This window comes from Panthera leo, chromosome F2 (assembly GCF_018350215.1).
Source record: "Panthera leo isolate Ple1 chromosome F2, P.leo_Ple1_pat1.1, whole genome shotgun sequence".
NCBI lineage: Eukaryota > Metazoa > Chordata > Mammalia > Carnivora > Felidae > Panthera > Panthera leo.
This window is the reverse complement of record NC_056695.1, coordinates 11,797,579-11,822,001: the sequence shown is the minus strand read 5'-3', so window position 1 is coordinate 11,822,001 and position 24,423 is coordinate 11,797,579. Positions and strand designations below refer to the sequence as shown.

Sequence of the window (24,423 nt, the reverse complement as noted above, 5' to 3'; positions counted from 1 at the left end):
CACCGTAAACTGAGGTAGCTGTAGGTGTCTGAGGTGTGCGCCTGTGTGCACTTAGTGTAGTCCCTGCACCACTCAGTCCAATCGGGTGCAGTTTTCTGTGTTAGTCTGGTGTTTCTCACAGACAAAAGTGGCGTAAGCAGCAGGGAAGTCTTGCTGTGCTCCAATTGTTCCTTACATACCAATTGCATGAGAGCAAATTTGCATTTTCAAAACAAGCATTCTCGTAGAAGTGACCGTTCTAGTTGAAGCGCATTATCTGTATGAACTTATGTAATCATCCCATCACCCTTTTGGCTTGGTACTATTATTGTTCCCATTTTATTGATGAGGAAACTGAGGCAAAGAGAGGTTAGATAATTTGATCACGATCAAACTTACTAAGCGACAAAGCCATTGTACTATACTATACTATACTGTCTCTCAACATTAAATAATAATGCATTTAATGAGAGAAGTGTTTCCATCAGACTGTTGGAGAGGACCACTTTAAATAATTCTGACTATCTGGTAATCACTGTGTCTCACCTAAATCTCTCATGTTGTAATTTTAGTCTATTTTTCTGTTATCTCCTTTGTCAAGGTGGAGACTGTCAAGTTAGAATGTTGTATGTTACTGCCCCTTAGGTAATTAACGCCCAGTTAAAAGCACAGTCAATCTTGTTTAGTGCTTAGCATGTACTCAGCATCAAGCTACATTTTCTCTTCCATCACTGGTAATTCTGCTAAAAGTAATAGTCAGTGAAGGCTAATCGATGGGGTTCCAATTATAATGTAAACATGCTGTGCTCCATTAGCATTAGAAATGTTTATTGTTTTGTGTATTTCATCAGTGTCCCTGGTTCCTCCTCATTACACAAACTCTTTATGAAATAGAAATATTTAATATAGAACATCTTGAATGCCTTCTGTTTTCGAAGAGTAGTATTTTAGGTTGCTAAGTAGGCACTTAATTCATATCCCATCGGGAGCTGGTTGTAAACACGAAAGGGTGAATGACTAATGACACTCTGAATGGGCTTTTTGCTACAATAGTGGCTAAAACTTGTCTGAGTGAGAGGTGGGAGAGGGTTACGGTGTAAGCTTTGGCTGTAGAGCTGGTTGGACTTGATTCAGATTTTAATTCTTCCATTTGTTAGCTGTGTGATCATGGATAAAGCAGTTAATTTCTGAGTTTCTGTTTCTTCACCTATAAAAAAAACACCTTTTGTCATATTATGAATTAATGAGCTAAAGCACATGGCACACTTAATACGTAATAGATGATTAGTAAATCGCCAGCTAAGTAGAGAGGACTCTGGCATCCACCAAGAGACATCAATCCTGGGGCTGTGAGTCTGAGTTTGCTCAGAGGCAGGATGCAATAGGGCTGGAGTGTGCATCTCAGTTGGTGTTTGATTCTTTCCTTGTTCCTTTCTTTTTTCTTTTTTAGAGAGCAGGGGGAGAGGGAGAGGGAGAAAGAGAATCCCGAGCAGGCTCCACCCTGGCACGGAGCCCGACGCGGATCGATCTCACAACTGTGAGGTCATGACCTGAGCCGAAATCAAGAGTTGGACCCTTAACGCACTGAGCCACCCAGGTGCCCTGGTGTCTGATTCCTAACTGTTCCTACAGCCCACATTCTCCTGGTGGTGGTGATGGAGCACATTAGCCGACTTCACCAACTCTAAAGGCAGTAAATTTGGCAGCTCAGAGCACGGGTTCGAGAGACAGACCTCAGGTCACCCACCACCTCTGTCTGTGGCCGTAGACAAGTCTGAGCCTTTGGTTTTCTCACCTGCAAATGAAGCGATATTATTGGAGCTCGTCCGAGAATGAAAGGAAACACTGGGAAATGCTTTGCATAGTATCTGTTACATAGGTAAGTGCTTGCTTCAGTTCTCCGTGCTGCTTACTAAACCACTCCAGAGCTTAGTGGCTTGAAACAGTGATTATGATTTCTCAGAGTTCTGTGGGCCAGGAATTCAGGCAGGGTTTTTCTGTCACACATGCTGCCAGCTGGGGTCACTACCAGCTTTCAGGTGGTAGCTAGGCTGGGCTGGAAGGTCCCCGAGGGCTTTAGGCGTGCACCTGTGCCTCTGAGCCCCTCCTCCACCTGTCATCGCCTACCTAGCTTGCTCTTCCTCACAGCATGGCGGGCTCAGGGTGGGAGGGTTTCTTCCATGATGACTGGTTTCTGAGAGCAAAAGAATTGGTCAGCCCGCTTTAAGGCTAAGCCCACAACTGTACGGGGTCACTCTCTCACCGTCTGTTGTACAAAGCAGGTCACAGAGCCAGCTCCGATTTAAGGGGACGGCAAGAACTGTGGCAGCCATCTTTGGAGACAACCACAGTGCTCAAATGATTACTTTCCTGTGAATTGGTTTGTCATCTTGTGTAACAGGCATCCCTTTAGGTCCCGGAGCTTCATGGCCTGTTACAAGGCAGAGTGAGGCGTCAGAGCTGCTGTGGGAACTAAAGTAGGGATGTGGCCACGGGGCTGTTCGAACATCTGACGGATGCTGTTGTGTCTCCACGTGTTTTCAACGCTGTTGTTCTGTCAATACCACGTCATACTCATTCAAGCATGTCATCTACTGGGTATTTTATTTCATGTCGCGAGGTTATTTTGAGACTTTTAGAAAAGGAAATTTAGAGCAAACATAAAGATACCTTATCTGAACATGTCATTTTTGCTTTTTTATTAGCACCGCAGAAAACCTTCTATTAACACCATAGAGAAAGAAAACAAACTTGACCAAAAAGTCCAAGCCGTGCTGGCTTCTGTATTTGAAGTTTTGTTCTTTATTTTTCCACTTGACCGGCATGTCTATTTTGCCTCCCTTCCTTTTCCCTTCTGCGGGCAAAAGAACACTTATTTATCTTTCCATTTAGAGGGCATTTCCTTTATGAAGCCCCTATTGACACACCTGCCACCAAGTAAACTTGATCACTCCCTGTTTTTGTGGCCCCGCTGCTCCCTGAAAGCTTCTACCACGGTAATCACAATTTTTATTGCACTAATATATTTATAAAGGCTGATCGGGTCACCATATGGCTGCTGGCACAAGGAAACTAATTCCTAAGTGCCTACCATGTGCTACGTGGGGGATACAAAGAGGAATTCAGATGGACTCTTTGCTCGTGAGGGCTCATTGTCCATTGGAGGAGATGGCTATAAGATACGTACTTCCAACTTAGTCTTAATTTCAGGGCTCGAGATCTGTACACGGTATACGGAAGCGCTCAACCACTTGAGTGGGAGTTTCATTTGGCAGAATACTTGGAAGGTTCCCTAGAGAAGGTTTTGCCTCCTAATAAAGGTAGATTTGAGAAGCATCAATATAATGATCACACGGCCCAACGGCAGCCATTTTGGTTCTAGGTGGAGGGGCCCATGAGTAACTGCTGTGATCTCAGACGAGGGAAGAGGGTTCTACCCATGTTTACTCAGAGAGGAGGCACATTTCTCACGGAAAAGGGCTTGCGCACCGTGTGGTAAGATTGTGAGGATCCTAGATAGGGCCGGGGCTCCTACGAACTTTGCGAGGTGGGATACGGGCCCTGCTTTGCAGTGTTTAGTTTCCTTGCAGGCCAGAGAGGTTCTTCCACGCTAAAGAAAAAGATGACAGAAAGCATTTCAGGAGATGAAACTTGCCCTTGAACTCACCGTTACCTGATGGGCTGCTGTAGCAGCTAGGTTATGCTAGGCTGCTGTAAAAGATTATCCTCAAATTTTAGTGGCTTATGAAACAAACGTTTACTTCTCACTGACATTACATGTCGACTTCTGGTTGGCTGTGGCTCTGATCTATGAGTCTTTTTTGTGCCAGGATCCAGAGTGACTGAAGAAGTAGTGGCTTTCTTAGACTGGGTACTTTTGGGACAGAGGGACAGACAGGATGGTAGAACCACATGACAACTCCTAAGGCTTCTATTAGAAGTGGCATGTGCACATTTACGCGTATTTAATTGGTCAAAGCAGGTCCTATGGTCAGTGAAGTGCCATCTCACAGAGAGGGGCAGAGAATGAAAGGAACCATAATAAAACCTACCATGGCTACCCAGAACCTGAACACTGAAAGCTGATGGTTCTGAAGACAAAAGATCAAGGAGAGATCAAACAAAGGTAGGGTGATTAACACAACTTTAAGTAGGCAAAATATGCGATTAATCTGGTAAGGTAAAAAATGTGAACGAATCAGAACTTCTCGCCTCAAAGCAAAACTTGAAAGTTTCAGACATCAAAATACGTAATGAGGAAAATTTTGATGTTGTGAAAATTAATCCAGGGAAAATTCACTAAAATGGAGTTGGGAAGCCAGGGGGGAGCACAGCGGGGGGAGACATCACTCAAATGTCTATCATAGGAAGAATTGTCAATTACAGACTCGAACGGAAGAACTGTTCACAGGAAAGAATCATAAATTATGGGCCCCGATAGGGACTGATGGTTCGTTGTATCTCCTACAAGAAATGAACCACCTTGCAACTCAGCCAATGAGAAACCATTATCATCTTGAACTTTCGCTTTTCTCCAATGGACTTTCATTCAAAACAACCCCTTCCCACCTCCTCTTTCTCCATAAAGTAGTGTTCCTCTCCTTTGTTTGTTGGACTTGTGTGTGGTTTTGCCACAGCTTACCTTTTCTGAATCGCAATTCTCTGATATTCCTGAATAAATCTATTTTTGCTGGTAAAATGGCTGACTGTTTTGTTTTTCAGGTTAACAATGTCTTCACTGACAAAACGAAAATCAGACAAACTAAACCCAAGAAGGGTCTTACTCCAGTCACAATCCCACTGAAGCATGCTTTTTCTGAGTAATCTAGATTGGTCTTGGCAGGTCACGGAAGACACTTAATGGAAAAGTGGGTCCACAAAGAGCACTTCGTGATTTGGTATCATTACTTGTGCTTAAAATGCTGTTGGCTCACTCACTGCCTTCTACATCCTACTCAGCCTTTTTCATTTGCCTTAAAAGCCATCTTTTCCAAGAAACTCTCCTTGATCATTCCCATCTGTATGAATTGCATCTTCCTTGCATGTAATGGTGTTTGCATTTCTATTAAATATATCGCCTTTATTATAGTTAATTATTGACTGATCCCCCGCCCCCCCATCCCAAGATTTCTTGGGACTGATTGTGAATTTCTGTGGGCAGAAAGAGTGCTATTCATTTTGGGCTCTCCCACAGTGCACAATGCAGAGCGGTACACAGGAAGGAACAAAAGTCATGGTTGCTGAAGTTTAGAAATTTACAATCTGGTTAGAAGCCATTTGATATCCATAGGTTAGCGCTGTCCTTGAGGTGCTCCCAGAGCATAAGAGGTACCCAAGAAGAATGTAATAATTGTTCATGACTCGTCTAGAGCCCAAACTCAACAACACAAGGAGGAAGTCTGGGTAAGGTAGGCAAAGGATGGGGGGAGATTGGGAGGAGAGGGGTGTGTAAGTCAGGGATGCCGTGAAGCCATCTTAGTGCGTCTTTGTTCCTGTGACATCTAGATCAGTTTGTCCCTTTTAGTTATTTCTATTTCTGTTTTCTTAGTATCAAATAGTAATAGTTATACAGGTCTTAGTTTTAATAAATTGTTCTACTGATGTGGTTTGACCTCAGTTATGCAAACACTATAGAGCAAGCCATAGAAAGTTCATTTAAGGAATCAAATATGCTATTAGGTTGAAATATTTTAAAATTACATGCAGGGGTATGTGGAGTACTTATGTTCATAATATAGAGCAGGGATATTTTTAGATTCTCTGATATTAGATTTAGGTGTGCTTGCTCTAGTTTATAAATCAAAGAATTGGCCTATATCTTCGGTCTGTGTGTTTAGGTTTTATGGTGACAAATACCTTATAATAGCTAGAAATAGAAATTCCATCTTTAGTGATAATATAGTACAGGGACCTGAGAAGAGGTCTTAAGGTGCTGTTAATTAGCAGAAATCTGAAGCACACAGTCTCAAAGCAATTAAGGCTGTTAATTGAATATTTGGATGCACAGTGTAATGGCTCGTATGTCGCTGGGTAGGGTATCCTAGGCTTGCGGTGAGGAGCTGAGTTATACACATGATGCTGAATAATTCAGAAAGAATAAATATGGGTAAATGTATGTTTGTCTAGTAGTTAACTGCATTTATAAATAGTGATATATTGTTGGCTATATACAAAATGGTCTATTAGCTGCAAAATTCAATATTGGTAATCCAATCTTTCAGCCTATCTGCTGTAAACATGGCACACCGTTTGCTCATGGAACCCTGACCTTTTTGCCATGGTGATTTGCTGTTCTCTGGTTTGGTAAACATCTCCATAATTCATGTGATGCTTTAAATGAAATTGGTGGTCACACAGGGCTACAGTTTGGCATCTGTGCATGTGTGGGGTGCAGGGGAATGCACCTTGCTCATGAGCTCAGGGTGGCAAAATGATTTTATCTTCCACAGGTTCCACTAGCTGCGGCATTTGATTAACATGTTAACATACTTCTAGCAAGAAACGTGAAGGAAAATGTCGGCATTGTGAAAAGGTATTCAACAATGGAAAGAGAAACGGAATGTTCCTTTTAGAAGCACTTCGGTGAAAATGGTTAATACTTTGCATCGTGGATGCTATGATTTAGGAACCAGCTACTCAAACTGCTAACAGACATTTTGGTGCGCGCACAGAGCATATAAAAACACATTTTGCTTACGGATCAATTCTGAACTTATGTATGTACACTTTCTAAAAATATGGAGTTAACCTGCTCAGGGGTTATTAGCTTGGGCTTTTAAAATGCATTGAAACAGGGGGCCGAAGGCATGAACTCATTGGGAAGCACGTGTAAGGTAACAATGGGACCTCTACGGAGCAGGCAAGTTCCTGTTACGCAATGTGTGCATTTCATTATTTACATGATTTCACGAGGCATTTTGGGAGCGGTGTGCACAGCAAGCTGCGCCTGCAGCGGCACCCCAGACTCTGAAAGTAAAACCACACGCCCTTTCTTTATTGCTTTTCACTACTCTTGCTTTTGAGATAATTTTTTTTTAATGGAAAAAATTCCCCGGATTATATTTACTTCTCTAGATTAAAACAATTTTGTCCGAAATGGTTGTAGGAACTACAAGTTTCTCGGGAATTTTTCCATTCCCGTTTCCGTCATCCTTCAAGGGCGAATTATATAGTAAACCGCCAATAATAAAGATCGGGAGTGGGAAACTTTTTTCTTGAGGTCTCCCAGTCCTCTCTTTCTCCTACTCAAGGCAATTCATCTCGTCTCTCCCCGACCTCCTCCCCCACCTTTTTTCTTTTGGGCATTTCCTGCAGTAAAGCCTAAATGAACTAGACGGAGGTCGAAAGCCCCGGGTCAAGGCCCCGCACGCGGGGGAGCCCGAGGGCAGGCCCCGGGTGACTCGCGGGCTCCTGGAAGGTAAAGCGTGGGAGAGCCGGCCGCGGGGAGGCGACGCCGCAGGTAGGGGGCGGGGCTTCTGCAGTTTCCCAGGTGGGGCCCGGCAGCCCCGAGGCCTTTCCCCGCCGTCCGCCCCCCTGCGCGGGGGCCACGGAGCGAGCGGGGCGGATCCTCCCGTACCAGACACGCCCCCGTCCGGTTTATAATTCGCCGGCTGCCGCTCCCGGAGCCGCGGCTCCACTCGCGCTCCGCGGGGAGTTGGCACGCTCTCGCAGCGCCCGCCGCCCGAAAAGTCCGGCTCGGCCCGCGCCCACCCCGCGCCCGCCTCGCGCGCTCACGCCCCCACGAGCGCGCCCACACCCCCACTGGCTCACCCGCACCCTCGCACGCGCGCCCTCACACGCGCTCACGGTCCCACTCCTGCCCGCTTCCCTGCGGCGGCGCGAGAGCGCCGAGGGGACCCACGGCCTTCCCATGGCTGACCTGAGCTTCATCGAAGATTCCGTCGCCTTCCCGGAGAAGGAGGAGGATGAAGAGGAAGAGGAGGAGGGGGTGGAGTGGGGCTACGAAGAAGGTAACCGGCCGCGCGTCGGGCGGGGTGTCCGGGGTCCCGGGCGCCGCGCGTGCGTCCCGCCGAGCGCGGGGTCCCCGCTGCGCCCCGCTCTCCCACGTGCGTGTCTGTCGCGCGCACCCGCTCCACTGGTGGAAGTGGCTCCAGGAGAGAGGGCGTGCCCGCCGTCCGCGTTCGCGTCGGGGAGCCCGGCTTCCTGCCCCGCGGCGGCTGGCACCTGCGGCGGTTTGGAGGGCCGGCCTTCGGCCGCCCCGAAACACTTCTGTGCGCGCGCCGAGGGCCCGCGAAGAGCGGCGTTACGTGTCGCTCAGCACCTTCGGGTGCACGGTGCTGCCGCGACCACCCTACGGGCAGAAAGTGTCCTTGCCGCCCCTCCGTTCGTGAAGGAAACTAACAGTGTTCAGCTCTTTCTAAAGAAGGCCTGGATTTCAAGCTCGGTCAGCGGGTTTGGTCCGAAGGGGGCTGACTTTTTAAAAAGTTTTGCTTGCTACATTTATCCCGGAAGATGTAGGAGTCCTCATACATGTGACCACGGGGGCTGGTGTTGAAACAGATGTGGAATTTTTGACTTTAATTATAAAATAGGGAAAGAGAATATGAGTCTGTATTGCGTGAAGATATAGGTGTGGGTATACGTACATATATCCACTTCAAAATGACCATCTTTGCATTCTGTTAAAGAGGTGTTCATTCACTAGCATCAGATTTAGTGGTTTTTGGCTCTCCTCGAGCAAGTTGAGTTACAGGTATTTCCCCAGTAGTGCATGTAATTGAACTCATGAGCAGAAAAAAATTTTGTGGAATTACTGTTTTTTTAATCACTTAAAGATGAGCTAGACTTCCTAGAGTCATAAAGGATTACATCTATGTGGACAAATACAAATAGGCTATTTTGTTAGTCCGGGATTTTATGTATGTATTTGATAGCTTTAGATCATTCGGAATATGAATGCAGAAGTTCTTCCACATTTATCGTATTTCATCCGTCAAGGATCATAAACAGTGTTTAAACTAGCCTTTGCATGTTAAATTTTACCAGAACTTTTTAAAACCTGTTCTAAATTTGCTTCATTTTGTCCTTAGGTGTGGAGTGGGGCTTGGTGTTTCCCGATGCTAATGGGGAATACCAGTCTCCCATTAACCTAAACTCAAGAGAAGCTAGATATGACCCCTCACTTCTGGATGTCCGCCTCTCCCCAAATTATGTGGTCTGCCGAGACTGCGAAGTGACCAATGATGGACATACCATTCAGGTTATCCTGAAGTCAAAATCAGGTATATTAGAAAACATTTTTGAAAGGATAAAAGGATGAAATAATGAAGATGGCAGTTTGGTTGTTCTGTGTTGTATGATCTTGCTGGAACACCCTTAGTCGGTCGACTTAAACTTGGTGGGATTTGAGGAAAAGTATATGCAGGTGTACTAATTTGAATTTTGTCCTAAATTGTTGTTTGGCTTAACTCGTTCAGATAATTATTCTCTTCTTTCACTGCTTGGTGAAACTAAAGATTAGGATTTTTTTTTTTTACCTAATCTGGCATTCAGGATAAACTTTTCAAATTAATTTTCTCTACTATATGAATGTGACAAGAAGAACTTCAACTAATAGCAATCAAAAACATCTCTAAACTTAGTAAAAGACTTAAATGGCCAACAAAACTCCTGTTATTTTTAATTCTTCCCCTCCCCTTTGAACTCATCTGAGATGGATCTGAAATGTTTTGTGGAAAAGGTGTTGGAAATTGTCAAGAAAGTTGGCTTAAATGTAGGAGAGAGGAAAGAAGAATTTTGAAAAATTAGCATGCATATTAATGTTTTTCTTAGTGAATAATAGTTGTATTTCTCGGTAAGAATATAAAATTAGAGTATGTTGAAATGCTAGGAAATACTAATGAGCAGAGATCCTCTGTGCCCAAATTAATTCCGAATTAATAAATTTTATATTTCAACCCATAAAATCTTTGGGTTTATTATTTGGCAGGGCAGGTACTGATTTCCAATGGTGGATTTTTTTTTTTTTTATGTTTATCTTTATTTTTGAGATAGAGACAGAGCATGAGCAGGGGAGAGGCAGAGAGAGAGGGAGACGCAGAATTGGAAGCAGGCTCCAGGCTCTGAGCTGTCAGTACAGAGCCCGATGCGGGGCTTGAACTCGTCAACTGCGAGATCATGACCTGAGCCAAAGTCGGACGCTCAACCGACTGAGCCACCCAGGTGCCCCCCTCCCTTTTTTTTTTTTTTTTTAACTCATTGTGAATGTTCCTGAACTTTAATTTAGAGTCCATGAGCTAGTCACAGATGGATGTAGTTTTCCCTGCTGTTCTGAGTTTCGTGAAGGTATGGACATCATCAAACAGATTGTAGGTGTTACTATATGTAGTCAAAGAGAAACCACTTCAGATATAAATTTGGATTTAAGTAAGATTTTGTGGGGGAGGGTATCCAGGAGAGACATTATGTGGTACTTTTTAAGAACACAGTACAGTTATTAAATGCTGACTGTTCTGGTTTATGAAAAACATTTGAAGGTAATAATAAATGTGTATTGGTATGTTGACATGCCTTGGTATTTCTGGAAATAAACATTTATAAATCTATACAACAAAAATGCATTGCACATCAGCACTGTGGTGAGTGAGTATAGGTTGTATACAAATAGATAAGACTGTTCTCCAGGATTCATAGTTTAGTGAAAAACACGATCCTTTAAATTTTCTTTTTTTAATGTTTATTTATTTTTGAGAGAGACAGAGACAGCACAACGGGGGAGAGGCAAAGAGAGAGGGAGACACAGAATCCGAAGCAGGCTCTAGGCTCCGAGCTGTCAGCACAGAGCCCGATGCGGGGCTTGAACTCACAAACTGTGAGGTCATGACCTGAGCTGAAGTCAGACGCTCAACCGACTGAGCCATGCAGGCACCCCAAAACACAATTCTTTAAAGCATTAGTATAAATGCTAGTGGAAGTGTTATGAAATATGGGAGCATAGAGGGATGGCTGAGTACAAATACTCTGCTGTTAGAGCCAGTTTAACGTGATGGAATTGAATTTAACATTTCCTTCTGGTCCCTTCACGATTTTCCTTGGCCCCCTCTCTTAGCCCAGAACAGACACTATCAAGCAGTGTCTCAACTCTCTACCCGCAAGATTTTCCCTTTCAGGGTCCCTCCACCTTCCACCCCTGACCCCTGACCAGCCGGGCAGAGCTCTCTGTATGGCTGTCCTAGCCTAATTTGGAGACACATGTTCCACACCCTTTCCTCCTGCCTCCTTAGGGAGCTTTCTCCTTTAGATGCCCTGTCTCCTTGCTGCCATAACAATTTCTTCTTCCTTGTTTCCTCCTTTTTAGTATTTCTCAAACTTAAAAAACAAGTAACAACCAAAAAAAAAAAAAAATACCATGTCTGGACCATTTTTTCCCTCCTAGGATATTTGAGCTTCTCAAAGGAGTAGTCTGTAAGCCCCGAACACCCTGTCATTTATTTATTTAATTCAAGTGTTATCTGTATCAAAATAGAACATAGCTGTAATTTAAATAGCTGACTAGTACTACATGTTTCTCTCTCTCCCTGGTTATACCCTTCCCCCCGCAAAAAAATACTTTTTGCCCTGGTGACGGCCACTTTTAGCTCTTAGCCATTTCTCCTGCTCTCTCCTTCATCCTTTACGGATACGTATATACTGTCATGCTTTGACATTTAAGATCTCCATGGACTCCTTGCTATGGAGAATGAGGCTGGTTCTCTTATTCTCCTCCCCCATTGTGGTTTTGCCCCTCTGTTGTCCCTGTATACTTAAATTGCAATTTTTATTTAAAGAATATGCATTAATAAAAAAATTTTTTTTTGTAATGTCTATTTATTTATTTATTTATTTTTTTTTTTTTTAATTTTTTTTAACGTTTATTTATTTTTGAGACAGAGAGAGACAGAGCACGAACGGGGGAGGGTCAGAGAGAGAGGGAGACACAGAATCTGAAACAGGCTCCAGGCTCTGAGCAGTCAGCACAGAGCCCGACGCGGGGCTTGAACTCACATACCGCGAGATCATGACCTGAGCCGAAGTCGGACGCTTAACCGACTGAGCCACCCAGGCGCCCCATGTCTATTTATTTTTGAGAAAGAGAGAGAGACACAGCACAAGCAGGGGAGGAGCAGACAGAGACAGAGAAACAGAATCCGAAGCAGGCTCCAGGCTCTAAGCTGTCAGCACAGAGCCCGATGCAGGGCTCAAGCTCACAGACCACGAGGTCATGACTTGAGTCGGAGTCAGATGCTTAACCCACTGAGCCACCCCAGCGCCCCTGCGTTATTTTTTTTTATCATTACGAGTGTGTGGCTGTTGTTTCCAGCTGAGACTAGATTCCGTTTCCTTTATTGAACAATACGGAGTTTTTCTCCCCTGGAGTTCATGCATTTTTATTTATTTAATTGCATCTTTATCTCTCATGATTTCATTTCCAGACTCTTGACAGATGGCAGATCATCAAGAGGTCCTTCCACCCTCCCTTGGAGGCCTCTCCTCCCTTCTGCCCCACTTGGGCCGCATGCTCTCGAGGCCTGCCCTGTACCCGTCACTTGCAGCTGCCTGCACCTTATGCCTAGAGAGTTCCTTTGCTGGTCTCTTGTGTCCAATCCCATGTTTCCTGGATGCTGGGCATCCACTTTTGAGGTTGATCCCTCATTTCAGGGAGTTTCTAGGTTTATTCCCTCCTGTGGTCTATCTTCCAGTAACTTCCTGGGAAGAAGGGCATGTGAGGGCTAAATGTTTGGACACCGTGTGTGTGTCTGTCCTGGGTACTTGGTGTGCCTTTTGCTCAGAAGAATTGTGTCTGTCATTTTTTAGAAATTTTCTTACATTATTTAATAAGTTTTCTGCTTTTTTTTATTTTCTTCTTTTGTAAGTCCTATTTTTTTTTTTTTTTTGTCCTACTTTCTGGTAGATTTCCTCAATTTATATCTTTCAGTCTTTCTATCAAACTTTTTATTTCTGCTCTAACATTTTTAACTTCTAAGAAAATTGTGCCTGGGGCACCTGGGTGGCTCAGTTGGTTAAGCATCTAACTTCAGCTCAGGTCATAGTCTTGAGGCTCATGAATTTGAGCCCCGTGTTGGGTTCTGTGCTGACAGCTCAGAGCCTGCAACCTGGTTTGGGTCTGTGTCTCCCTCTCTCTCTACCTTTCCTGCTTGTGCTCTTTGTCTCTCTCTCTTTCTCAAAAATGAACATTATAAAAAAAAAAAAAAGGTGCTTATTCTATGACTTTTTTTTTAGTTGTCGAAGTATACCTTCTTTTCTTACATTATTAATAAGTTTTCTGTTTTTTCTTTATTTTCTTCTTTTGTAACTCTTATTCTTGTTTTTTTTTGTTCTGCTCTCTGGTAGATTTCCTCAGCTTATGTCTTTCGGTCTATTAAAATTTTCATTTCTGCTCTTATATTTTTTTAAAGTTTATTTTTGAGAGACAGAGAGAGAGAATGTTTGTGTGAGAGAGGGGCAGAGAGAGAGAGAGTAAGAGAGAGAATCCCAAGCAGGCTCCATGCTGTCAGCATCAGAGCCCAATGCGGGGCTCGAACCCACACACCATGGGATCAGTACCTGAGCCGAAATCAAGAGTCGGACGCTCAACCAACTGAGCCACCCAGGTGCCCCTGCTCTTACATTTTTAATAAGAAAATGCTTATTCTATGATTTTTTTTTTTTAGTTGACCAAGTATACCTTCTGAAAATTATTTCATAAATGCAGGCTCTTTCTCCATTCTTTCCTCTATTGCTTTTTTTCTGTTCTATGTCTCCGCTTATTCTGGGTTCTTTCTTCTATTTGTTTGGTCTCTGTTTTTAAGATGAGTGTTCTTTGCAAATGTCTAGTTATCTCTGGCTCTTTATTCATATTTAGGAATGGGCCTAAGAATTGTGTTAGTATCTTTTTACCTTCACTGTAGTTCTGCATTTTTGAGGATGTCATCTAGTTGGGATCCTACATTGGCTTCTTTCGTTCTTTCACTCAGCAGTATGCATTGGCTTCTCACGCTGGTTTTATCTGGCCTGCCAGGTGCAGGTGGCAATCTTTGTTTTACCTTTTTTGTAAGGTATTACCCTTCTTGGATTGGGTAAATATAAATCAGGCCTGCACCCTGCCTTCAAGAAGCATACAGTGGTGGGGGTGCCTGGGTGGGTCAGTTGGTCAAGCACCTGACTCTTGATTTTGGCTCAGGTCACGCGTGATCTCGCGGTTCATGGGTTCAGGCTCCGTATCGGGCTCTCCACTCTCAGTGCAGAGCCCGAATCAAATACTCTTATCTCCTTCTCTCTCTGCGCCTCCCCTGCTCATGCTCTCTCTCCCCTCTCTCTCAAAAGTAAACGTTTAAAAAAGAAGTTTGCAGTGGCGGATCGTGAAAGATAGGTGTAAGGAAGAGATTATTTTTGGCTGACATTATTAGGGGAGGATTGGCTCAGGAAGTAGCATTTGCAGAAAACACAAAGACTGAAGAGCCTTTGGATTGGGATGATTGGAATGTGTATGGGGAGAGAGGGCAGTAAGCAGAAAGGACAGGAGATATATGGGAAGGTGTCGACGTTGGATGAGGAGAAGTGAATCCTGAAGTATAACTGAAAGAAAAGATTCATTCGTGTTCAATGAGGTTAATCTATAAATGGAGTGGCTGTGTTGGAGCAAACTCAGGAGGGATCTGGAGCCAGGTGTAAAGAGTATAACCTTTTTTTTTTTTTTTCCTCTGTAGCATATGTTTTAGGAAAATTAACCCGGCCATACCAAGTAAGATGGGATCTGGGAGAGGTCGGGAGCCAGTTTGAAAGTTATCACAAGAGATTAAGTTAACCAGAGCAGCTGCTGTGTTGGGAGTGCCATTGGAAAGGCAGGGGTGACAAGGGGCGGGGGCGGGGGGGGGGGTGGTTCTGAGATGCCGTCCACAGGGCTTCGGTGACTGATTCCGTGAAGTGGCAAAGATGGGAATCGTCAGAGACGTGCGCTGGGGTGGAGCCCCTGTGACTGGACCACACTTTGGATCCTGTCACTGTGCTTCACCCTTTGTGCGTATTTCAAGGTGACAGAGTGCCTTCTAACTTGGGTTGAGCCGAGCACCACATTCCAGGTCCTGTTGTCTCTTGACTCTGGGGCATTTTACTGAGGCTGCCACATAGACGGCTCCATTTCCCTGTAGGACACGGGAATCCCTGTACTGCAGGAATCGTAACGTTTAGTGTGCACAAATTAAAATCAGACATCTTACAGCGGTATGAAAAGTAGCTTAAGTATAAAAATAGCACTGTAGATTTCTATAGCCTGAGTGGTTTAATACTTAAGTCACGAAAGAGCGTGAGACTGGCCAAGCTTCTGGAATAGAATGTCTTTCCTTCTGACGACAAACAGTGTGTTAAGGGTAATGACATTTTTAACGGGCCGTCAGTATGGGAGAGATTGCTAATCAGGACAGGTCATTTGTACCCTTCGCAGTAACTTATTATAGAAACCTCAATAAAGAAAATTTTACTTCTGGGTCTTTTATAATTCTCAATATTAAATTTAGACTAGATTACTTTTATTGTCAATCATGCTTCCCCCCACCCCACCAAAAACATGACAACTTTTTATAGTGCTTCTTAACAGCCTTGCTGATTTAAAGATGAAGTTGTCAAAAATATCTTTAAGTTATTTTCACTTAGGAAGTGGCTCTGTATCGTTTATTTATAGGGATGTCAGGGTTGAATTTCTTTCTGATTATACTTATTATTAGCTAACTTTGGGGGTCTTGCATCACCTGGAAAATTGCCTTAATCTGTCTCACTTTGCTTATACAGAGCAACCTAACTGGCCTCCTCCCCCTACTGTCAATGTTACATCCACTCTTAAAAGCTGATGATATTTGTTCTTTAATATGAAATGAAAGTGTAGGTTAAAAGCTAAAGACCATAAAATAATTGATTTTTGCATTTACGCCTTCAAATGCTAAAAAAGAACTAATTTATACTATTTTTGGAATGTTTTTTGACTACCTTTTGGATTCCTTAAAATTTAAACTGAGGTTATGAAACCTTCAGACCTGTTGAGAATGAGCTGTTTGTTTGGGTACAAACAGGTAGACCTGTTGAGAATGGGCTCTTTGGGTCTTGAGATTCTTTGGGGGACACATCAGGGACCATTAACATTGCTTTCCCTCCATGTTGGAGATATGACTCTGGCAGGCTCTTCTCTTGGGACAGCTAGCCGGTTAGGCTTGCCCTCTGATGGTCCACCATCCAGGTAGACCTGTCGAGAATGGGCTCTTTGGGTCTTGAGATCTTTTGGGGGATACATCAGGGACCATTAACATGGGTTTCCCTCCGTGTTGGAGATAAGGCTCTGGCAGGCTCTGTCTCCTGGCCTCACCGTGTCTGCCTGAGCTGGGACAGCCAGCCACTTAGGCTTGTCCTTTGATGGTCCACTGTGCAGGAAGGTATGGGAGTAATATTTTATTTTATTTTATTTTTTTATTTTTTTATTTTTTTTATTTTTTATTTTTTTTTATTTTTTAATATATGAAATTTACTGTCAAATTGGTTTCCATACAACACCCAGTGCTCATCCCAAAAGGTGCCCTCCTCAATACCCATCACCCACCCTGCCCTCCCTCCCACCCCCATCAACCCTCAGTTTGTTCTCAGTCTTTAACAGTCTCCTATGCTTTGGCTCTCTGGGAGTAATATTTTAAAGGGCAAAAAAATATTAGTTCTCTGCTTAAAAGCTATCAGTGATTCCCTCTGTGATAAACTCCAGCTCTTAGGTATAGCCTACAAGTCCCCTCCCGGGGCTCACATCTTGAAGCCTACCTTTTTTCTCTTGAAACACACTCAGGGTTTCTCAGCCTCTTCTGGCCGCTTGGAATGTACTCGCTCACTTCTCTCGGCTTGATCTTCCAGACTCTGCTTAGTTATCTCCTCTGGAAAGCGTTCCATGACTTTCTGACGCCCCGTTGGTTTTGGCGTGGCTCTCGCTTGGTATCTTCCCGGTTCCTTGGCGCTTTCTCTTACTGCTTTTGATGTAATCTGTTTAAACTACAGTATTAAGTTCACGAAGCACTGAGAATGTCTTGTTAGCCCTGAGCCTATGTCCTTCTTTTGAGATTCTTGGTGGTCAGCACGGGGCTGGGCATGGAGTATATCTCAAAACGTGTGTTAAACTCAAATGAAATGACGGGGAATAAGCCTTGATCAATAGCCTTTGAACTGTCTGGAAAATTTGTTTTCGGCAGAGGATTGTGGAAGCTTAGTTGGACTTGGGTAAATGCTTCTATATCATGTCTTTATGGGATTCTCAAATTCTGCAGAGGCTTCTGAAAGGAGCGCTTTTTATGTGGATAAGCATAATAGCCATGCCTATTAGAGAAAATGCAGACGGTGGCAATTGCATGGTTTATTTTATATTCTTTCCACGAGTGTGCTATTCTAAGGAAATGCAATGTGTCATCAGTGTGAGTTTCATGTTGTTTCGGTGTAATTTTATTGAACATAATGACATCACAACTAATAAGCCTGCCACGTGGTGACAGAATATCACTCAGCAAAATTTGATACACATAAATGTAAGGAGAGTATACCGCTTTTGCTATGACTAGTTTCCTTATGAAAAAATAGGCTGGGAAAAGGGAGAATAAGAGGATGTTGCCAAATGGGTAAAACAGAGCTACTACTTATTTTTGGTCTATAGATGCAATCATTCTTGGGGGATGAACAGGTAATGCTTTTACTTGGCACCTCATAAAATTCTGAAGTCAGTATTTTGTCATTTTTTATGGCTTTGCACAGCCCTGTGATTTTAGTGTGGTTTAACTTTGGATTATTCATCTGCAGCAAAAGCGAAAGGTACCCAGGGCCCGAGTGCTGGCCGAAAGCTGCGTCTTTGTCACCCCTCCCTGGGGACCAGGCCTGGGCAAAATGCTTCCCTCCTTTGTGTTTATTTTCAACCCAATAGAATGTAAGACCCATGAGGCTCTTGTTTCATTATAATTTTATTGAACATAATGACTTCACAGCTAACAAACCTGCCAGGTAGGGACTAAATACCACATACTCAGCATTAATGCATGAATTTGCATTTTATCCAATAGAATGTAAGACCCAGGGGACTAGTGAATTTTGTCGGTTTTATCATAGGGTATCTTAAGTATTTAATATGGTACCTGGTATAAGAATACTAGTTGAAAGGATGAGTAAATAAACCCCCGGGGGCCTGGAATTTCTCCCTATGAAGACACAGATCAAAATATCAGCTCTGTCCTCAAGTTTCAAACTAAAGACTTTCATTCCTGTTGAAGAAATACCAGGCATCGATCAGATGGAGGTTGTATTTTGGTCCCCTGAAATCACTCAAGGTCCGTTTCCTCTTTTTCTATAGGAGAGTATTGGTGGACTGCCCTGTAACAGTTCAGAAACACTGCGTGTGTGTGTGTGTGTGTGTGTGTGTGTGTGTGTGTGTGAGTGCGCCCTGAAAAGAGGTTTTGGGGAAAGATTTTTTAAAATCCTCTTTCCCATTTCACATGTGCTTCATTTCACGATGCTACCCTTTCTTTTTCTTTAGCAACGTGGAGCTAAGCCTCCTCTAAGACCATTTTTGCCTTCTATTGAAAGAGTAGAGAGTGAGAGAACACCCGTCTCCGCCCACCAGGCCTCAGGTCGGGCTGTAGCTGTGCATGGTGAGGGGTGTGTTTTCTAGCTCTGATGATGCAGGCTGGGGTGTGGCACGGGACGTACCAGAAGCTTTTTCCCATTTATTCTTTTTGGTTTAGGAGGTGGGGTACATTCCACCTTTGGGAGTGGGTACAGCCCAGACTTCCTTCCTGGTTTTTCTCAAGACCAGCATTGGACAGCCAAGGGAAAGGAATGATTTTTATTCACAAACTGTGGCATGGTGGTTGAAATAGAAGCATTTCATCCACAGCATGGATGGGTTATTGGACACGATGCCATGCACTTGCTCTGCAGTTTGGGACATCTGTAAACCTTTGTGATCTATGTATTTACATTTTCTTTTTTGATGGTTCTGGAAAATAGGATGAGGTGTAGTAGTTCTCAAAAGAAGGACTGCAGCTTAGAAATCCAAGCTTAAAGAACTCATTGTTTTTTTTTTTTAGTTCCTGCAAACAGATGCAGAGATTTGGGTCCCCCTGTCCTGTATCAGTGGGCAATGTGGATCAGAAGAGTGGAGTCCCAGGCTCCTGAAGTTTGCTAGCTAGCTGGGTGCCCAGGGCTGGTCACACTTTGCTCCTCTTGGCCACATTTTCTCCCCTGTCGATGGGGATGATTAACACCGACTGACCCTTCTGATTTGTTGTACGATTTAAAATAAGACCAAGCGTGAGGAAAACGTTAAAATCGCGCCAGGTAGTGTTCTCCTAAAGACCATGTGTCTCACTTCCCTTCCCCGCTGGTTGTGAGGTGTACATCCTTGGAAAATTATCATGGTGTTTTGCTGCTGATAGCTCTTTTTCTTCTTTGAGCTGGTAGAAAGCTTAAAACCAAGTTTATAGGGTACTTTTGGTAAGGATTTCACGGCACTCGTTTGCGTGGCAGCCGCATTTCCCCGTCTGTACCTGTCTCTGTCTTTTGTTTTCCCTTTGCTCTTCCTTCTAATTTATGCCTTCTGGCTGTATTACACGTACTGGATGTCAGAAGCCCTAACATGTTTTTAGAACCAAGTTATTAGATGAACAACCAGCCAAACGAATAATGCTGCACCAACTCCCTTACTTCTCCTTTGAGGTTTAGAGTAAGGATGGACAGCAGAACTGTCCCTCTGTGTGGCACTCATCCTTGGGCACCATTGCTTCCTTCACAATGGTGGCCCGAGTGTGAATGCTAATTTCTTTCAAGAGACTGCTTCTTGGGGGAAGAGGTAAATTTTTTCAGCTTCCTAACTGAAAGAGTAAAAATAACTTACAATTCTTAGCCAATACCATCTAGAGTTAACATTTATTTTTAGGAAGAATGCAAACAACCTTCATTGATGTCAAAATTGGTCATCTGTAATAAACTAAGTTTTTTCGTATGCTGTCACGGAATGTTTAAGGAAAGTATGTTATTGCTTCGAGACAGGTTCTTACACAAATGTACTTTTCATCATCCTTAGAGTGCTCTTGTTTGGGACAAAGTTCTGGGTTATATCTGGAAATAAGACATAGAGAAACGGCCCCCATAGAACAAACGTTGATGTCGTTTTTCCAAACGTTGACATTTTAAGTATTGTTAATATTCTGTCATAATTTTATTTCACTTGCATGTCTGTGGTTCTAAAATGGTAAATAGGTTTTCAGGTGTTACTTTGTAGTTGAGAAATCATATGGCCATAATCATTCTTTTCATGGAAAATTTTGTTAGCTTACACTTTTTAAATTGATAGTCTGGTGCAAATGGATGATCTTTAATGGATTTAATTTATTGACAGGTTTATAACAAATTATTGGTCAGTCTGAGGCACAGATTCTATTCTTGTCTCCTGAGCAGTGTGCTAAATGTAAGTCTCAGGGAGAGTAGGTACTGTGTGTGTTTTCTGTGTCTACTCCTTTACCTGAAAGACACAAGAAGTTGATGTTCTGCAACATTTCGAAGTATTTCAGTGTTTGAACTTCAGTTTTGAACTTACTGTTGTAAGAATTCTGCTGCCTCTGCAGATTCACTAGGTCAGTTTTGTAGATGCTGTGGATAGATGATAAACTGAAAATCGGTAACTTTTGGGGAAACCTCAACACTAGACTCAAATCTAGTATCGATATGATAGTGTAAGCGCATCCCACAGTTAGAATATATTTCTCATTTTGGCTGTATGAATTCAATCTGTAGAGCTCATGAGAGCTTTCTGGCAAAAAATGTTCCCCATGTTTAGAATGCTATACTGATGAGTATGTTTGAGATGTAATTAAACAGAACTTAATTTTCTTTTTTCAGTTCTATCAGGAGGTCCATTGCCTCAAGGGCATGAATTTGAACTGTATGAAGTTAGATTTCATTGGGGGAGAGAAAACCAGCGCGGTTCTGAGCACACAGTTAATTTCAAAGCTTTTCCCATGGAGGTAAGAATAACAAATCCTCTTGTAAAACTCTTACTGTTCATGTAAAGTGTTCAATGATTTACTGAGAATGGTTTAGTTTAGAAGTAGTTGCACATCAATTGGATTTTATCAATTGATATTAAAATGATAAAGTATTTACGGAAACGTAAGCTCAGGGCAGCAGATGACGCTTCCCAAGAACTTTGGTGAGCTTGAAGGATGCACATGGGCAACTGGCTGTAAAGGTAATCTACACTAACAAGTTTCCTTTCAGCGTTGGTACTGTTCTAAAAATTCTGCTGCCTCTGCAGATTCACTAGGTCAGTTTTGTAGATGCTATAAATACATGATAAACTGAAAACCAGTAACTTTTGGGGGCACCTCAGCACTAGCCAAAAGTCTACTTGAGCTCTGATTAAAATTGGTAAATTGGTTTTATTCACCCTAGGCATTTAGAGATTTTTAGACATTTTGTCTGAAGAATTCCCTCCTTACTTACTGTCCTAGTCGGTTCCTGCTGCTTCTTCAATACCTAGTGGACGTATCATTTCTTCCATGGGAGTTTTTCTGAGTCCCTTCCCTAAGCAGAATGAGTTCTCCCTCTTTGGTGTTCCAAGTGTACTTGACCGATTGCTGCCATGGCACTCATGGGTCATAACCTTTAGTGCCTACTGTGTCTTTCTCACTGATCCTATGGGTTCCTCTTATGGACTGAAGTATTCGCGGCCCCCATTCATATATTGTAACTCTACCCCCCAATATGATGGTATTAGGAAGTGGGGGCTTTGGGATGTAATTAGGGTTCGATGAGGTCAGGAGGGTAGAGTCCTAATGAACGGGATTAGTGCCCTTATAGGAGTCCAGAGAGAGCTTGCTTTCTCTGCTCCTTGCCATGTGAGGACATAACAAGAAGATGGCTGGTGATAAGCCAGGAAGTGGGTCCTCACCAGACGTCAGATCTGTCGGCCTCTTGACATTGGATTGCCCAGTCTCCAGAACTGTGAGAAATAAGTGTTTGTTGAAAGTCACGCCACCTGTGGTGACTTGGGCCCAAGGTGGCTAAGACAGCTCCTGAGGAAAAAGTCTCCCTCTCATTCTTTTCTTCACACCCGTCATTTAATCCACTGCTAGGTATGTCTCTGTGAAATGCAGGTGATGTCCCTGTTGGTCCAGGCCTTGTTTATATTTCTTTCTATGAGGACCCATAGTTCTCTCCTTGCTCGCAACTGCACGCATCCTTAATTAAGTATGGAATTGAACATGGCTAGACACTGTGTCTAGTCCAGCCTAGTGACTAGAAATCACTACTGTATAATTTATGGAAGTGATATTTGTATTTCAAAGAATGAAGGTAGAGGAAGGCCTTCTTGATACTACTTTAATTATCATTTTTATTTTTATTTTTAAAATTTTTTTTAACGTTTTATTTATTTTTGAGACAGGGAGAGACAGAGCATGAACGGGGGAGGGTCAGAGAGAGAGAGAGACACAGAATCTGAAACAGGCTCCAGGTTCTGAGCAGTAAGCACAGAGCCCAACGCGGGGCTCGAACTCACGGATGGTGAGATCGTGACCTGAGCCGAAGTCAGACGCTTAACCGACAGAGCCACCCAGGCGCCCCTAATTATCATTTTTAAGAAGTCTCTTCGGGGGCTCCTGGGTTAAGTGTCCGACTGTTGATTTTGGTTCAGGTCACGATCTCCCGTTTCTTGAGTTGGAGCCACATGTTGGGCTCCGCGCTGACAGTGCGGAGCCTGCCTGGGATTCTCTCCCTGCCTCTCTCTTTGCCTGTCCCCTACTCGCTTTCTCTCTCTCTCAAAATAAATAAGTAAACTTCAAAAAAATCCCTTTGGAATCTGAGGATAACCCTTTTATTAAAAAAGACTCAAGTCTTAAAAGTGAAATATTAAGTGTTTTAAGGATGGAGGGAAAACAGTATGTTGAGCAGCACCTGAGTTTGTGATCGGGAGGACCGTAAAGGAGGGCAGCTCCTTTAAGGCCTTGATGGGGAAGGTTGGGTCTTCAGACGTTACCATTCTAAGCGCTGTGTTTCTCAGTGCCTACAGACATCGTCTGACTTCTACCACCTGAAAACAGTTCTGCCGTGTCTTTGTGTCACCTCTGGCTACTGTGCTGTCCTCACCCGATGTGACAAGGAAAAGTACACACCAGGATGCATCAGGGAGGAGAGAGGGCACAAAACAGTCCAAAACAGTTAAACCTGCAGGGTAGTGGAGGGCAGAGTGAGGGGCAGGTTGAACAGTGGACGGCCAGTGCCTCAGCTCTGCCCTCTTCTTCGAGATTGAAAGACCATTTCATCACTTCCTCTCAACCATCTTCCAAGACGTAGTGTGATATAAAAAAATTTAGTGACAGATGGGAGTAATTGGGTAGGCAGCAACTTGTAGGTGAGAACTTAGTGGCTTTGCTTGCAACGCACGGAATTTACAGCCTTGAGAAAGCTTGATTAGATTAAGGGAGTCGGTGGTGTGTGTTCTTTGCTCTGCGGTGGATTAGCATTTCCAGACCACAGGTTCAGACTGGTTCTGTTACTTGGTGCCACTTTAACTGCTCCGGTCCATTAAGCACAGGTAATGGTTTGTTTTGAGTGAAGATTAAATTCTGATAGGCTTTGTTTCTGCAGAAATATTTATATTTAGGGTAATGGAATTACTTGCTGTAATTTTTCCAAAATAGGTGATGAATAATATTTACACTCTTTGTTACCCCAGATTATCCCTGATCCAGTCCTAGAGAAAATACTTGTATCACCATCCGATGTTTGTGTAGTGTTGTATCCCATGGAGCACATAAATGCAGGAGCGTGAGTGGGCAGAAGCAGAGGGAGAGATCTATAAGCCACGTGTTTTCTGTTTATGTGTTTTGTTTTGTTTTGTTTTGTTTTAATGGTGGTTGTGAATACTGAGCTGGGTGTTCCGGGGGAGGGGGCTCACACACGGTGTGCTGAAAGAGAGAAGAGAGACGCTCCCTGTAGAATTGTCCAAGAGGGAATGAGATGGCTGATGTGGAGATAGGTAGGTGACTTGCCACTGGTCCCCTGGTCCTGAACTGCCCTCACAGGCCACCTGGAGCACAAGGGCATGGCAAATAGGACAGTGGAGAGGGAGGGCATCCAGTACCCTTTTGGGCGTGTTATTAAAAAAATGTTTCTTAAAGATACTTTCCATATTTTACTTATACTTTAAGACTAACTTTAATCTCCAGATCACCTATCTATACATACTTTCCTTTTATTGATTTCACTTAACCTGAAATGAATGACTTACTAAACACTACAAACAAATATTGACCACGTGTCTTACGTGAAACATAAGAATGGCTTCTAACAGTCATTCATCAGTCTCCCCACTAACTTTTTAAAGTTATGAACATACACAGTAAGAACAATTCTGAAGGTTTTTGATGGTACTAGTAGCCA

The 24,423-nt window shown here is 43.3% G+C and overlaps 1 protein-coding gene and 1 long non-coding RNA gene across 3 annotated transcripts in view; one reads left to right on the top strand and one right to left on the bottom strand.

The window, feature by feature from the left end:
* LOC122210654 overlaps window positions 1–7,938 on the bottom strand; it is a 98,050-nt gene extending 90,112 nt beyond the window's left edge. For both annotated transcript variants that reach the window (XR_006198154.1, XR_006198155.1), the window contains exon 1: window positions 7,859–7,938. This is a non-coding gene — a long non-coding RNA (uncharacterized LOC122210654). The remainder of the gene's footprint in view (window positions 1–7,858) is intronic.
* The window catches only part of CA8 (carbonic anhydrase 8), an 89,092-nt gene continuing 72,285 nt past the window's right edge, over window positions 7,617–24,423 (top strand). Inside the window, exons 1-3 of the mRNA XM_042923433.1 lie at window positions 7,617–7,949; window positions 9,030–9,221; window positions 20,881–21,005. Coding sequence (XP_042779367.1) covers window positions 7,850–7,949; window positions 9,030–9,221; window positions 20,881–21,005 — 417 coding nt within the window. The 5' untranslated portion in view covers window positions 7,617–7,849. The remainder of the gene's footprint in view (window positions 7,950–9,029; window positions 9,222–20,880; window positions 21,006–24,423) is intronic.